We start from the raw sequence: 18,779 nt of genomic DNA, 5'->3' as shown, positions 1-18,779 counted from the left end.
CATAAATAAATAATGGTGATATATAAAAATTGAAGAAATTAATAAACAAAACTGACCAATTGGAAGTATAAGGACTCATCTTTGAAGAAATATAAGGGGTAGCACGAGGCTACCCCCTTTATACAAACATAATCACTTATCAAAAATACAATATATGGTTGTACAAATCAGTTTTCATTTATAAAGAAAAAATTCTTCAATACAAACACTAAAAAACAAAACTAAAATCTTACAAAGATAAGATTATGCATGGTGATGTATTCCATGTAGTAAAGATAAGCTCACTTATCAAGAAAAAGATGTAATAAATTATAATGTGTTGTACAACAAATATAATCATTTATGATTACAAAAACATAAAAAAAATAATCGATACAATCACTAATGATTACATATAAGCAACATATAATCAATACTAAAAACATAAATTACATATAAAAATATAACATAATCACTTATGATTAACATTCAATAACATAATTCAAAAAAACAAACTTACATAATAAAATCCACCAAAATACATATTAACTTGTTTTCCATCACCATGTTTTCCATCATCATAAAAACAAACATTCTTCACAATATCCATAACATACACAACATAAACAAACTTGTTCTTATAGCATCATCAATAAGAAAATATTGAATCGAAAAATTTTTTACAACCTTCTTTCTATATTCCATTGAGCATCACATGAATGCTTACCACGAATCTTTTGATCAACTTTTTTATACTCATATGCAGCTTTCAACACATCATCACGCTTTGTATTAATCTCAGAAGTTAAAATTGCTGCTGCATATTTCATTCTCAACTTTTCCAGAATTTTTTCTTGAGAGCCACCTTCTTTTGGAAGACCACATTTCCATTTAGAACCTTTTTCTCCAAAATAACTCTCCATACGTCTCATAGCAAAAACTCCACAATCCACTTTGTTATAAACTGTCCTCCATGGCATTGTCAATCTTACTGGAGTAAGATTTTTATCAGCCATTTCATTTGCTTTAACATGATCGATCTCTTTTAGATACTTCAAAAAAGACTTTTTCTGAAAATCATATATGATTTCAAGTCAGAAAAATATACGTATAATAATTATAAAACATATCATATATGATTTCAAATCTAAAAAATAAATATCATTTGAAACTTACAAGAGGTTTAAAAACTGCACCATACTTATCATCGAAATCAGCATCATCTGCACCATTATCGATAACCTCAAAAGCACGTTTCTTCAAATTCATAACAATAAGATATATGTACTTATGCCTCAAAATCAGGAAAAATACCTAACATCAACATGTATAATATTATAAATAAAATATTACTATATATATATATATATATATATATATATATATATATATATATATATATATATGTATGTATAAAAAAATAAATATACCATATCAACATCCTTCAAAACCTTCAAGTCTCTATCACCAGAAACACTGCAAGAGAAGTTGTCCTTGAAAACTTTATATTTTGCAGTTTCATTTAAATGAGTATATTCAAATGACAAAGTCTGTAATATAAGAAAATCATAAATGATTATATAATAACATGTAAATATTTAATAAAAAAACTATTAATGATTATCAACATATGAAAAGCAAAGAATAAAATAAAAACTTACAGTGTCAGAATTCATGAACAATCTGAGTGGAGAATTAACAACATCTATGAATTTCTCTTGATGATTTAGTATACGAGACCATGAATCAAGAACACTAACATGCAAATGGGTTTTTTTAAAAAGACTTTCATAATTAGCTCTAAAACCAACAACATCTGTTTCCATAAGCAATACAATATCCCTGTATATATTTAATTAAATGTTATTTAAAATAAAAAATTATAATTATAAAAATAAAAAGTTATATTAAAAAAATTACCCTGGATTTCCTTGAAGATTGAAAAGCCATTCACAAATAACATTTTCTACTTATGTCAAACTAGGTTTAAAATCAATTAACCTTTCCTTAAATGGTGACTTATAAACATAAGAAAACTTCATTTATCTCTTTCCTTTGATATCCACTACTGATGTTGCTTCTTCATTCATATCTTTAGGTTTGCCAGAAACAGGTTTTGATGGTCCTTCTAATGTACCCAAAGGGGGTGCAAAAGAAACTGGACTAGCATCAATAACATCAACATTTAGAATAACACACTCTGGACCAGCACTTGGTTTTCCCAAAATAACTCTATCCTTAATCTTTTTCTTTGTCATCCGTTCAGAAGAAATTTGACTTTGAGATGACTTCTTGGAACCTTCAGAATCTTGACTAAATCCAATACTAAAACTTGCAACAATATCATTTTTCAATGATCATCTTCAACATTTTCTACCCAATAAAATTATAAAAATCATATATGAATAAACAATAATTATAAACACAATTATATATGAATAAACAATAATTATAAACAAATTACCTTCATCTTTATTTTTATGATCATCCTAACCCAAATTTACAGTCCCTAAATTATTAAAATCATAAATGAATCATCTATATAACATATTTATATATATTTTATGTACTAAAAATACATAAATAAATACTTACCATCATCAATACCAGTCAAATTCAAATTCACATCATCTTCAACTAGTTTCTCATTTAAACAACCATCAGTACCTATAAAATTCAAATATAAAAAATTAAAATCATATATGATTAAAGTATATATAATAATAAAATATGCTTACCTTGATCCAAAGTTTTAAGAAAACTTTCAACAACTAGATCACAAATAAATTGACTAAAAGATACACCTTCCTGGCTATCAATTAGACCCACACTCTTAGTAACATTTTCGACAACAGAATTTAAATTCTTGGCCTCTTCTTTATTACATCCACTTCCGTTTCCTTGTTCATCATCTTCATCATCATCACCTTTACCTTCAACATGATTTTTACCAATATTGCCCTCATGTGGATCACTTCCATCCCCCTGACCACCAGAACATTTCCCTTGATCATAATCTTCAACATTTTCATCATCATTAAGAAAATCATTCCCATAATCTTCATCATTAACTTGAACAAAACCAGGTGTTAATATCGGTTCTTTATATTTTTGTGAAACATAATTGAAATCAAAACTTTCTGTGATTAAATCTTCAACGGGAAATAATAATTTCCAATTTTTCAAATTTTGACTTTGAGGAAACTTCAACACTCCCTCATCTATCTTTACAACAATATCCTTTTTCAAATCCTCCATCTTCTGATACATACATGAAATTTTACTTTCATACACCTACATAAGAAAAAAGATACTTACAACTAAACTACTTAAACATAAAAAGTCATAAATGAATAAACTAATTAAATCATAAATGAATAAAACTATAGAATTACCTCCACATCACTAACTTTATTAACATCAAAATCTTCTTCATCCTCATCACATAAATCCTCTTCACCATCAGATTCAACCTCATCACCACCAGATTCCTCCTCATTATACTCAGATTCTTGAAATTCTTCTTCAACATATGCTTCATTAACATGTCCACATCCAAATCCTCCACCCTATTGTAAAATATCCTCAAGAAACCTTATCTTCTCTAACATCCAATAAAAATAGTTGGACGTTTACGTGTGACTTGCAAATGATCAAACTTGAAAGTATCCACATACAACAACTACAAAAAAACATATATAACATCATATATGATTTTGATGTGTAATATATAATTAAACAAAAATTATACTACATAATCATATATGATTATATGTAATAAAATCATATATGATTTATTATAAAAACAAACATATTTTTACAACTAAAAATAATAATAAATATAAAAAAATAACTCACGTACCATAAGGTATGTTGCTGGTCCATAAAAGAAAGAAGATTCTTTCTCTGGATTGTAAACCTTCTTCGTCCTTACCAAACAATCCACAATATAATCGCACCAGTCAATGCTACTTAAATCAGTATCTCTTCTGATTAAATACAATGGATTCAGATTACATTTACCCATGCTTGTAGACTCACAGAAAGTATTAATAAAAAGAACCAAAAAATTGATTCTAAAGTTGTCATCCGCAGTACTAGTTTGAACAAGTTCATTCTTTAGCTGTTTCAATCTCAATTTATCAATATTTTCATACTGTTTCTTTCACTCAAACATACAGCTCTCTTCATTATTCTCCAAAATGTAATCCATGTTTGAAAGTAATGAGCCACCAGATGGTAATCCTAACATCTCTTGAACAAACTTACTATCAACACTAACTTCACAATTATCAAACTCCACCTTCAAAGATTCAAAATTAAAATGATCAAGAACATAATAAAAAATCTTCCACGGTACGTCAATCATCTTCATCCCTAACAAACTCCCAAATCCCATAGCCCTAACACAATCCTTCTGTTCTCTACTTAAACCTTGAATAACACCCAACAATGACCCTGGTGAACATCTATTCTTCAATGAAGGAAATTATTTTAGAACAGCAGCTTGTTTATCTTTCTTCAAAACTTTAGTTTCTCTCTTTGGTTTCTTTGAAGATCCAGGACGACTCTGAAAATCTGAATCATCTTCATCAGATAGTTCACGTTTTTTACTTACAGTTTTGACCTTAACCCTCAGCTTCACTTTTGGTTGTTAGATAACTTTTTTTTAGATGTCTTTGAACGTGTTTGCGACACCTCATTCGCCTTTTCGCTTTTGGAAGATGACCGTGTCTTCCTTGAGCTATCTACATTCCCTTTTTTAACTACAATTTTCATTACAAACATAGTGTTAGTAAAAAATAAAACATACATTTATCATTACTATTCACTAATGATTATAAACAGACGTATAAAATCATTTATGATTAGAACAATAAATAAAAATACAACTAAATGTTATATACAATCCACTTAAAAGAACCACAAAATCAGTTATGATTACAAAAGTAACTTTATATTCATGTTTGATACATAAAAATACATTTATCATTACTATTTACCAATGATTATAAACAAACGTATACAATCATCTATGGTTAGAAGTAGAAATAAACATATAACTAAATGTTATGTTCAATACACTGGAAAAATCAAAAAATCAGTTATGATTACAACAAATAACTTCAAACATTAAGTTATATGTTTATTTCTACTTCTAATCATAGATGATTTTTTTTAACTGTACCTTCGGAAATAACAGCACTTCTACCGCATTCGATATTTTTTTCATTTTTTCATTTTTTTTAACATAGTTTCTTTTGAAATCCTTATCTGTGAAAATATAAACAAAAACTTACATCAAAAACCACCACAAACAAACATAATAAAAACATATCAACTCTAAACGAGATAATCATCAAAATCAATTTAAAATGACGAAAAACCTACTGAATCAAAACAAAAAACACCATTATCTACATAAAACGACAGTTAACTAATTAATAAAAACATGCATAATCAATAAAATGAAAAATAACTCGCATTCTAACCTTTCATTTCGATTAACGAAGATGCGAATTCGTTTATATTTTCTCCTGAAGACATTTACTGATTTCTCAATAACAGGTAAGAAACGAAAACTAGGGCAAAATACGATAAAGAAAGAAAAAGTGGGTTTCCTGAGAGTTCGAAGTGAGACTTTGATCCAGAAAGAAAAGAAAACAATAGGCGGTTACAATATCGTAGCCTGCAAAATTCATATAAATCTTTGTAAAATTACAACAATAGCCCAACAATCGTAAATTAACGGCGTTAGTTTAATAAGTTACCAATATAAATACAAATATGCCACCACATAGTTTCAGAAACAAACATAAGCACATTAAACGGTTATACACATATCTCACAATCTCTAATTTTTTTTATCTCAAGGGAACCAACATCTATATATATATATATATATATATATATATATATATATATATATATATATATATATATATAGAGAGAGAGAGAGAGAGAGAGAGAGAGTTATGTTCCAATGAGAATATTTTTCCCGTGAGAACATTTGAGAACATTTTTCAGACTCTCGGTATATATCCCTCTTATATTTCTCTCTCTACATACCTCTCTTATTTTCTCTCTCTACATATCTATCTCATCATTCTCTCTCTACATATCTTTTGAGACCACTGTCACCATCAACGGACCTCCACCGTAATGATGCCGGAACCACCCTAACGTCGTCGGAACTACCTTAACGTCACCAGAATCACCGAAATGATGTCGAAACCACACTAATTTCGTCGGAATCATCGATCTGCTTCTTCACTCTCTTTGGATCTGTTTGGTTTCCCGATATCATTTTCCGATCTCCAGGTCTGCTTATTGTCATCTTCGTCCTTCACATACCACCTCCTCTACATCTTCACGTACCGTCATTTCCCTCATCTCACTCCGTTTGAGTGAAGAGTAGAAGAAATGAGTAAGCGAACCAGAAAAGGATCTGCAAAAATCGTGGACTCCGCCACCTGTTCGCCGCTCGAAACCACCAACGATAGTGAGTCCTGGTGAGGCCTCACTTCCAACAACAAACTCATAAACCATTTCTGAAACATAAACTCGTACCTGAACCTTTTCGCAAGCCTTCATTCAATTTTCACTAGAAAAGACAGAAGACTGCCTGGTTTATCATCCGAAGATGATAGCAAGGATCGAAAGTAAATGATAACGCTGCAACTTCAACCACAGTGACGACATTTGCTCTTTTATCGTTGTTTTTGCTAGTAGAAATTGGGTGCAATCTAGAGGATTTGAATCTTCAACTTTGTCGGAGAAGAAAGCTTTACTAGAGGAGGGAGTCACCGAAGAAGAAGATGTCGCCGGAGGAGTTAGCCAGTCGCCTGCTTTGGAAATTCGTTTGGTAAGACAATTCTCTATTTTGACTTTTCAAGATTTAGGTTACATTTTATTTGGGTCGTATAAAAATTAGATAACTTTTGGGCTAATGCTAATGGGCTGTAAAAATTAGATAACTTATACGTAAAGCGGAGGCATCAGCTCCCCCATTTTTGGTGCAATAACTAACATCATTAAACATTTACGCAAATGTTTTCAAAAGTTTATCTAAACCATCAAGTGTAAGAGTGGATCATATTATATGGAATTATAGAATTATGGATCTTCAATGTGCTTTACAAAAAAAACGTCCTTTATGTTTTAGTTACTTTTAATATATGCAAAATTAAACTACAAAAAAAAAAAAAAAAAAACAAACAAACAAACAAACAAACAATCGTCTTCGTGTTTTTTTTATGATTATTAAATTGTTTGTTACAAAATTGATTTTTCTTATGTCCTTTAAAACTTCAAATAATGATTAGAAATAATATAAAAACTAAAAATAAATAGTAAAATAAAAAATAACATAAATTAAGAACCAAAATTTAAAAAGTTTTCAATTTTCGACTAAACACTATAACATTCGCAAATCATGAGAACCATTTTTGTCATTATTCTATATCAAATAAAGAATATGGTTCATATACATGAGCTTGTAGAATTCAATTTTCAGCATCAATCGTATGTTAATCACATGTGGTTAGATATATATAATCAAATATGATTAAATATACGAGAAATAACTATTGAATCGAGACCGCAAAAACAAATTGCGTCAATATAAATCATGTGTGGTTAGATATATATAATCACACGTGATTCTATACACAAGAACACAAATAAATAATAGAGAAACGAAAATTTATTCTAACCACATACAATCATATTGACTATAGATGATTATATATATTTAATCACATATAATCATATGTGATTAAATACAATAGAACAACTAATGAATTGAAAATATGAAAATGAATCTTGTCCACATAAAATATAATCACATGTGATTATATGTATCTAATCACATATGATTTATGTGATTAAAGTTCATATAATCACATATGATTTATGTGATTATATGTATTTAAATACACGAGAACAACTATTGAATCGCATATGATTTATGTGGACAAGATTTATTATTGCGCTCTCGATTCAATAATTGTTTTTTTCAACTTTAATCATATGTGACTAAATACATCTAATCACATGTGATTTTATGTATCTAATCACATATGATTTATATGGACAAAAAATAATTGTGTCTATATAAATCATATGTGATTTGACACATAAGATCACATGTGATTATATATATGAGAACAACCATTGAATCAAAAACACGGAAACAAATCTTTGTTCACACTAACTATGTGTTGTTAAATACATATAATTAGATGTGATTAAATACATGAGAAAAACTATTGAATGGAAAAGATGAAAACGAATCTTGTTTATATAAATCATATGTGATTAGATACATACAATCATATGTGATTATATACACGACAACAAATATTCAACCAAGAACACGAAAACAAATCTTTATCCAAATTAATCATATCTGATTAAATATATCTAATCACGTGATTATATGAATGTAATCACATATGATTATGTGGACACAATTCATTTTTGTTTTGTCGATTCAATAGATGTTCTAATGTATTTTCTCACATGTGATTATATGTATAATCGTATGTGATTAAGTACATGAACACAACTATTGAATCGAGAAGGAAAATGTCCACCTCAAATCATATGTGGTTATATACATATAATCATATGTGATTCTATGTATCCAATCACATATGATTTATGTGGACAAGATTCGTTATCATGTTCTCGATTCAATTATTGTTTTTCTCAACTTTAATCATATGTGATTAAATGTATCTAATCTCATGTGATTATATGTATCTAATCACATATGATTTATATGAACAAAAAGAATATTGTCCATATAAATCATATGTGATTAGATACATATAATCACATGTGATTATATACACTAGAACAAATATTGAATCATATGTGATTAAATACATATAATCATATATTAATAAATACATGAGAAAATTTATTAAATAGAAAATACGAAAAATTATTGAATAGAAAATACGAAAACGAATCTTTATCCAAATAAGAAAAACTATATGGACAATATTCATTTTCACATTCTTGTTCAATAGTTGTTCTTGTACATTTAGTCACATATGATTTCTGTACACAAGATTCATTTTCTCGTTTTTGATTAAATAGTTTTTCTTTTTCTACATTAATCATATGTGATTAATACATACAATCACATATGATTAAATACATAAGAAAAAAATATTGAATCATGAATATTATCAATATAAATCATATGCGATTTGATACGTATAATCACATGTGATTAAGTACATGAGTACAACTATTGAATTGAGAAAGAAATAATGAATCTTGTCCACATAAATCACATGTGATTAAATAAATATAATCACATGTGATTAAATATATTAGAACAATTATTGAATCGACACAAGAATAAATATTTTACATACGAATCATATGTGATTAAATAAATATAATTACAAGTGATTAAATATACAAGAACAACTATTGAATCAACACGTGAAAACAAATATTGTCCATGTAAACCATATGTGATTAAATACATATAATCACATGTGATTTAATGCATGATGCCAATTATTAAATCGAAAACACGAAAATGAATACGGCCCAAGTAAATAATATTTTATTAAATACATATAATCACGTGTAATTATATGCATCTAATCACATATGATTTACGTGGACAATATGTTGGATTAGGTGTCTAAGTTCATAACTATTTATGGGATGTACTTGACCCGATTAGCATGGTCCATTTGGGTTGCATGGCATCATGCATTTGGATAGACTAAAATGAGAGAAATAACACTTAAGGTTTATTAATATATTATAAGTTCTAATATATTAATAGTATTATTTAATTAGTATTGATCAAGAATTAATTTGGAATTAATTAAGTGATCAAAAGAAGACTAATTAAATATATGGGTTGATTGTGTAAATCATCCATGCTTATATAGTGGGCTAATGCTTCATGGATTATCAAGTTGGGCTAAAACCCATAGGATGCTCCATGGTGGTTATAGAACTCATAGGTCATGGAAATGAAAAGTCATTACAATTAGGGTTTACATGGTGTAACCCTAATTGTAACACACTATATAAGCATCCTTTTACTCACCAAAATCGGCCACAAGTAAGAAAGAAGAGGGCTAGCCGATTTCAAGTAGTGTGGCATTTCTCTCAAAGTTTATTCCAAGTGCATTTGGTGTTGTGTGAGACATTTGAGGAATCACACTTGGGGTGCTAGGCTCTCAAGGTTTTCAAGGAATCCAAGCTACTACAAGGTATGTTTTCTAGCTTACTTTTATGTTTAAAAGTTCCCCATGTATGCTAGATAGGATTATGAACCTTGGAAATCAATTTTGCATGTATCTTATTCAAACATAGATCCAAGGTTTATAGGGTTCCATGAACACCTTAGGAGTGTTAGAATGCTCAAATCCCTACAGTGGTATCAGAGCCTAGGCTTGTTTGTTTGATACTTGATGCAAAATAGCTGAAAAAGTCAAAATTCTTGCTGTCTGCACAGGGGACTCGCCGAGTCCATGGGGGGACTCGACGAGTCCAAGCGTATCTTCAACCAACTCGGCGAGTCAGTTCTTGCACTCGACGAGTTGGCCAGGCAGAGTGCAGATTTTCAACTTTTGCTGCTGGAAATGGACTAGAAACATTACCCTAAACTGTTTTGGTCTAATAAAACTTGTTTTAGATGGTGTAATGGTCATGCTAATCCATTTTCAATAGCTATTATCAAAATTCAAGTTTTATATGGTTAATTTTATGATTCTTGAAATAGATGATATGCATGTTCATGAACTTATGAGTTTAGAAGATCATAGGAATTATTTGTAACTTGCTTGTTAGTTTAATTCTTGATCATTATGTGTTTTAATGGAATCCATAATTTGTCCTCAAGTTATGGATTACCAAAAGTCATTCTTTTAAAGTCCATTAAAGAAACACACATGTTACATAAAATGAAAAGTCTCTCATTTTAATAAACCATTTAACTCATAAGTTATGAAAGATGAAAAGTTTTGAAAGTTACAAAACTTGCCCTCAAGTTTTGGAACATGTAAAGTCACTTTAAAAACTTTAGTTCCAATCCCTAGAATTTTATAAGTTAAAATTCAACCCTTATACTTTATAATATTATAAGTTAATTATATATATATATATATATATATATATATATATATATATATATATATATATATATATATATATATATATGTAAAAGAGCAATTCAGTCTTACCGTTAGTAGGCCTCATTGACGAAGCCGATCTATAAGGGGGGTATAAGGTTGCTTCCTATAAAATGGCAGCTTAATGGGTGTCCACTCTCACCCACCGCTTCCTTGATCGGTGGAGGGTCGTTAGCCGAACGGGTAAGACAAGGACTTTAAACCTTCATTAAAAGTATTAATGATGAATATAAAGTAACTACATGTTTTATAAATTCCCAATCTTAGTTACTTTAGGAAAAGTGTGAATAAGGTGCTAACCCATGAAATTACACTTTGCACTTTGCTTAAGTCAGTTAGTGGAGCGCATGTGGTTAACCGCCACACTAGTTGGACTTAACAAGGTAGGCAAAGGGTAACTTAATGTTTATCATATTATCGATGGAGGGCGTGTGGTTAACTAGCACATCGATTGAGGGGTAAACATTAAGGGTACCAAGTAATTTGCATGGTTACTTCACACCTTGTTTTGTGATCCTCGGCATCCTAGTCACAAAACCTGAAGGGTATACTCGAGATTGAAACATGCCATTGAAAATTTCAATGAATCTCAAAAGATCTAGGAGTTTCAAATCCAATTAAAACCTAATAATTTATTTCGTTTTTCATGGTGGAAATTGGTGAATCATCATTCGCCTACCTTCAAATATTCTATAGCTTGGATTACGACATCCCTCTTCCAAGTTATAAAATATTGTGTTGGGTCCTAGCCTTAATATTTCATATTGGGTGTTATATTAAGGACTTTAAATCAACTATCTTGAATATCTCCTAAAAGATGTCTGGTTCAGACAATTATGATCTTCCTAAAACTCTTGGAATAGGCTTTCCTAATGAAGATGATGTCCCGTGACTGGAACATGGAAATCATACTTCAATTCCTCTACCTCTTCTAATTATTCTCCCTAACCCACAAGTTCAAGGTCACTCAAGCCTTATTGGCAAGCAAGGTCTATGTGTGATCACATCTTGGAGATGAAGTCACATATTGACAAGCCGGGAGAGTTGGGTGTCAAAGTCTTGAGAAAGTTGGTTGTTCTATCACTTTCTAAGTCACATAGTTGATGTCCTTTGGGACTACTATGTAAAAGAATATGACATGACCCTTAATGATCTTATCTATTTGCTTGGTGCTGCTGAATCAGAAATGATTTAGAGCTCTGGTAAAGCAAATTTGATTAGTAGATCAACTTCCCAAACTACCATGGACATTGACAAATTGGTGACATTGGAAATCCAGAAAGCTTTCTCTTCCCAATGGAAAGGGATCGGCCATAGTCAACTCGGTTGACCAAATGGTAAAGAGAAAGGCTAAGTCTGAGATAGTCCTGTGTACCATTCCCAAAAGGTCTATATGGTTCTATTGCCAAAAAGGAAGGGGCATTGGTTGCAAAGCTGCCCTAACTACCTGAAAGATCTGAGAGAAGGTCTAGTCAGAAAGTTTGATTCTGCTTCAGGTAAGTCCACTATCTAACACTGTTAAGTTCCTTATTGATGATTCTTAATACAAAATGTAAACCGGTTACATTTTGGTGTTTGGCAAAATCAAGCAAAGGGAAGGACACTTAAAGAAAGAGTTGTTGGATTAGTGTCTAAGTCCATAACTATAATTAGTATGTACTTGACCCGACTCGGCATGGTCCATTTGGGTTGCATGGCATCAGAACATTTGGATAGACCGTTTGTGAGGAGAAGACATTTTGTGACATATTAATATATTATAAGTTCTAATATATTAATATGAAATCATGTTATTTAATTAGTATTGATCAAGAATTAATTTGGACTTAATTTAGTGATCAAAAGGAGACTAATTAAATATATGGGGATTGATTGTGTAAATCATTCATTCTTATATATGTGGGCTTATGATCCATGATTCCTTATGTTGGATTTAACCCATGTGGTGATCCATGGATACTCCATGGAGGTTAAAACCCATGGAGCATAAGGAATGGGTAAAGTCATGGGTTACATGGTGTAACCCTAATGTGCACACTATATAAGGACCCCTTTAGCTCAAGAAATTGGCACTAGTGATACATATATGAGGGCTAGCCGATTTGAGCATGAGTGTCTTCTTCTCATGGTTATTCCATGTGTTGGTGATGTTGTGTGAACCATTTGAGGTGTCACACTTGGGGCACTAGGCTCTCGAGCTACATGGAGTCAAGCTACATCAACAAGGTATGTATTTCTATCTAGTTTATTACCCAAGTATCAATGTTTTGTATGCTAGTTAGGGTACTACCTTGTAATATTCATATTTGCATGTATAATAGAGAAAACATAGATTCAAGGTCTTTAGGGTTGCATGTACACTTAGGAGTGTTAGAATGCTCAAAACCCAACAGTGGTATCAGAGCCTAGGCTTGTTTTCTTGTTATACTTGCTAAAATTGCTGAAAAATCGAAGTGTTTTGCTGTCTGAACAGCAGACTCGCCGAGTCCATAAAGGGACTCGAAGAGTCCAAGGCAAAACTCATCCAACTCGCCGAGTTGGTTCGTGCACTTGACGAGTTGGACCCCCAGACAACATATCTTCGACTGTTTTGGCTGGAATTGGACTAGAAACATTACCCTAAGTTGTTTTTCATTTTATAAACTTGTTTCTGATGTGTTAATGTTCATGCTAATCCAATTTTAAAGATAATTATCAATAGATTCATGTTTTGTATTAGTTTAATGATTAGGCTAATTACATGAAAAATGTTTGAATGAATTATCTTGTTCTTATGAGTTGCTTAGATTAATAGGAATGTTATGTAAAATTGTTGTATTCAATCCAAATTGATCTAAGAGTTGATTCTAAAACAAGTCACATGAAAAGTCACATTTAAGATTCATAAAACTCATAAAGTTTTCCATAAGTTATGAATAAGGAAGAGTCACATTCTTTTAATGGTTTAAAGTCTTCCATAACTTGTCCTCAAGTTATGGAACTTGAAGAGTTTTTTGTATTAAAACTACTTTAAACACATAAGTTATGGAATTGAATAGTTTTGAATAGTTTCAAAACTTGCCCTCAAGTTTTGGAATTTGAAAAGTTTTCCCTTATAAATACTTTAATTCCAAGTTAAGCCCTTAGAATTTTAAAAGTTAAAATTCAACCCTTATACTTTATAGTATTATAAGTTAATAATATATATATATATATATATATATATATATATATATATATATATATATATATAAGAGCAAGTCAGTCTTACCGTTAGTAGGCCTCATTCACGAAGCCGGTCTATAAGGGGGGGTATGAGGTTACTGCCTATAAAATGGCAGTTTAATGGGTGCCCACTCTCACCCACCGCTTCCTTGACTGGTGGAGGGTCGTTAGCTGAACGGGTAAGGCAAGGACTATAATTCTCCCTTCATTAAAAGTATTAATGATAAATACTAAGTAACTAAACACTTATAAATTCCCAATCTTAGTTACTTAGGAAAATGTGAATAAGGTGCTAACCCATGAAATTACACTTTGCACTTTGCTTAAGTCGGTTAGTGGAGTGCGTGTGGTTAACTGGCACACTAGCTTGATTTAACAAGGTAGGCAAAGGGTTTCTTAAAGTTTATCATAGGCCGGTGGAGCGTGTGTGGTTAACCGGCACATGGGTTGGGTGATAAACATTTAAGAGTACCAAGTAATTTGCATGGTTTCTTCACACCTTGTTTTGTGATCATCGGCATCCCAGTCACAAAAACTGAAGGGCACACTCGAGATTGAAACATGCCATTGAACAATTCAATGAATCTCAAAAGATCTAGGAGTTTCAAATCCAATTCAAAACCTAATAATTTATTTCGTTTTTCATGGTGGAAATTGGTGAATCGTCATTCACCTACCTTCAAATATTCTATAGCTTGGATTACGGCATCCCTCTTCCAAGTTATAAAATATTGTGTTGGGTCCTAGCCTTAATACTTCATATTGGGTGTTATATTAAGGACCTTGAATCAACTTTCTTAAATATCTCCCAAAAGATGTCTAGTTCAGACATTTATGATCTTCCCAAATCTCTTGGAACTTCACTTCCTCCACTTCCTCCAATTATTCTCCCTAACCCACAAGTTTAAGGTCGCTCAAGCACTATTGGCAAGCAAGGTCTATGTGTGATCACATCTTGGAGATGAAGTCACATATTGACAAGCCGGGAGAGTTGGGTGTCAAAGTCTTAAGAAAGTTGGAAGTTCAATCACTTTCTAAGTCACATAGTGAGTTTCCTTGGGACTACTATGAAACAGACTGTGACATGACCCTTAATGATCTTATCTATTAAGTAGGTGCTGCTGAATCAGCAATGATTTAGAGCACTGGTAAAGCAAATTTGATTAGAAGATCAACTTCCCAAACCTTAAATGGACATTGACAATGGTAACATCGGATATCCAGAAAAAGCTTTCTCTTCCCAATGGAAAGGGATCGACCATAGTCAACTCGGTTGACCAAATGGTAAAGAGAAAGTCTAAGTCTGTGACAGTCCCGTGTACCATTTCCATAGAGTCCATATGTTTATATTAACAAAGGAAGGGGTATTGGTTATAAAACTGCCTATTTACCTGAAGGATCATTGTAAGATCCCAAGTTTAGAAGCAAGAGTCCTGGGGTGTAAAGTGTAACTTGGAAAGGGTGGACTCTGCGAGTTGGAGCTGTAACTCGTCGAGTCGGAGCGTGTGTAGATCACGTGATTAAGTGGCCTGACTCGCCGAGTCGGTGGCTGGACTCGACGAGACAGTGCTGGAATGAGAAACCCTAAAATTTAGGATTTGCACCCTATTTAAAGGACCTTATGTCCTCACTTCGGCCCCTTATTCCCCCAGAGAGTTCCAGAAAACCCTAATTTTGTGTGAGACTTCATTGTTGAGGAGATTGGAGCTTGGAAGAGGAATTTGGTGTAAGGAGCTTGAGGAATTAGAGGCTAGCATCAAGGGGCTTGTGTAGATCTGGGATCTACATCAGTTTGGGCACATCTCAGAGGTAAGAAGCCATTATCTTAAGCTATTTCCTTTTTGATTCATCCTTGGTGGTTGATTTGGAGTTCCTTAGCTTGTTTGAGATCCATTTCGGGTTTAGAGGCTAGATCTGAGGTTGCAACTTTAGATCTAGGTTAGTTTTGAGCCATGAAAGCATAAAGCATCGTCCATGGGGCTTGATGGAGAGTATCCTTGTCCTAAAACCTTCTTCTAGCTTGTTTGGAGCCCATTGTGCCTTGCATGCACGTAAAGTTGGAAACTTTACGTGTGAATCCAGCCCTAGAAGTCCAGATCTATGAGTTGGAAGCAGTGAAATGGCCTGGAATCTTCTGAATAGGGATGTCTTGAATGGACTCGGCGAGTCTGTTCTTCGACTCGACGAGTTGGGTTGCAAACCCTAACTCCTCAGGTTGTGCTGCGGATCAGTGAGTCGAGTGTACTCAGTGAGTTGGACAAGATAAGACTCGGATGGAAGGACTCGACGAGTCATGGGGTGACTCAGCGAGTTGAGTCGGGAATGATGGGATTCTGAGTGCAGGAACTCGGCGAGTCATTAGGCTGAATCGGCGAGTAGGATCAACCAGGAAGGTTGACTTTGACTAAGGACTTTGACTTTGACCAGGAGTTGACCAGTTTGACTTCCAAGGGTATTTTGGTAATATTGGTATTTATGGAATTGGTTCTTTGGTAGTGTTTTGTGGTGAAGTTTGTGTCGGTGGTCGGAACAGCTTGATCTTATCTCTTCAGTCGGCAATTACAGGTGAGTTATCCTCACTATATCAACAGGGTCTAAGGCACCAAGGTCGACCCTTTATCGGATGGAAATCCGGGTATTTGTTTGATATGTATTGATTTGCTATGTCTACATCCTGGTAATTAGGATGGTGTTATGTTAGTGACATGGTTAAGGTTGGTATCCTGGTATATAGGGTAATTCTATGTTAGTGACCGGTTAGGTCGGTATCCTGTTTAGGATGTTGTTATGCTGTTTGATCTGATAGATCGGTTTGTCTGGGGATTATTATGTGATTGACTGTTTTATGTGCACATGGTTGTTTGAATGGGGTTGGGTTGAGGCGGGTCTTGCTTTGTGTTGTAGGCCAACATACCCAGGGCGGACCGGATAGACCGAAGGCCCATCGAGCGGTCCCGATAGGCTGAAGGCCCCAAGAGGGCGGTCCAGACGTGCCGAGGCTCGGAGAGTGGACCAGGCCGGCTGAAGGCCCGGTGCGGGCGGACCAGTCATATTGTAGACTCAGAGAGTGGACCAGGTGGATTGAAGGCCCAGTGTGGGCGGACCAATCACACTGTAGACTCGATATACATGGTTAGACTTGGAAAGTGGACCAGGTAGACTGAAGGCGCGGTGCGGGCGGACCAGTCACGCTGTAGACTCGATATGCACGACTGTTCTGTATTATGATATGATTTGATATGTGTATGGTTATGTGGTTGGTATTTTGGAGGTAACTCACTAAGATTTCGGGCTTACAGTTTCAGTGTATTGTTTCAGGTACTTCAGAAGATCGTGGCAAGGCGAAGGCGTGATCGTACCGCTCCTCATACTTCATGATTTTGTGATCTGGTTTTGGGGATACTCTGATGTTTAAACTCTTTTGAAAACAAGTTGTAATAACTTAATGGCTTTTGAATGAATTAAAATGTTTTAAATTGGTGCAATTTTTATGAGTGTTACAAGTTGGTATTAGAGCCTTGGTTTGAGTGAATTGGAGGAACCTTCGTGTGAATCCAATCTCAAATCAAGGAGGGATTTTCAAAATGGTTTTCAAAAGGTTTTCGAAATAAGTAAAGGAGGATGCAGAGGGTACGATCAGCCAGAGCCAGTAAGTAGACCCCAAAATACCATACAAGTTATTTGATTATGTGATATGTTAGAACAACATGCTAGTACTAGGCTAGGGAATTTCAGGAATTGTATGATAGAATTGCCTGATTATGTGATGCCTACTAGCCTAGGGTTTTCCTTATATGAGATATTCAGCTTTCCTCTAGAAGTGAGGATTGAGTGTGTGTGTGTGTGTATATATGGTTAGAGTGTTGTGGTAATACTTGAGACAAATATGGGTAGGTGTGGAAGGTAGTATGGGCCCGTACTACTGAAAGCACAGGACCCATACGCGTATCAAGGAAGTCACAACTCTCTAGGGTATCATTTATGAGATAGTTCCCCGGGCGGGTATGTGATGTGTCTAAGGGTTTTGTTGGTGTATTACAGTATGGCGATTACGAGACGTTTCGGGGAAGGATCCGGCTCGGGATCGGGATCAGGAGAGGGTGGTCAGGATGGACCAGTACCACCCGAGGTCATTGGTCAGATTAGTACGAATGAGTTGGATGCCAGGATTCGTGAGATCCTGCATGATGAGGTTGCTGCCATGTTCAGGGCTGAGTTGCCAGAGATGTTTGGGTCGATCAAGACCGCCATGGTTGAGTACTTTGATGAGCGCTATGCAGCTCTTGCGGAGACGGCTGTCGCGGCAGCTACAGCGGCTGTAGCAGCGGCAAGGGGAGGAACCGGTCGAGGTTTTCAGTATCGGGACTTCGATAATACGAAGCCCCCTACCTCTAATGGAGTTCAGGATCCTATCATTGCTAT

General features: G+C 33.5%; 1 protein-coding gene across 1 annotated transcript in view; it reads left to right on the top strand.

The window, feature by feature from the left end:
• The first annotated feature begins 6,402 nt into the window (after positions 1 to 6,402).
• LOC145140079 (uncharacterized) overlaps positions 6,403 to 18,779 on the top strand; it is a 46,705-nt gene continuing 34,328 nt past the window's right edge. The window contains exons 1-2 of the mRNA XM_079073689.1: positions 6,403 to 6,491; positions 6,709 to 6,844. Of these exons, the coding sequence (XP_078929815.1) occupies positions 6,403 to 6,491; positions 6,709 to 6,844 (225 nt within the window). The remainder of the gene's footprint in view (positions 6,492 to 6,708; positions 6,845 to 18,779) is intronic.

This window comes from Lactuca virosa, chromosome 9 (assembly GCF_052849685.1).
Source record: "Lactuca virosa cultivar CGN04683 chromosome 9, Lactuca_virosa_CGN04683_v6, whole genome shotgun sequence".
NCBI classification, from domain to species: domain Eukaryota; kingdom Viridiplantae; phylum Streptophyta; class Magnoliopsida; order Asterales; family Asteraceae; genus Lactuca; species Lactuca virosa.
Note: the sequence above shows the minus strand (reverse complement) of the source record. Positions and strands in the feature narration are given on the sequence as shown.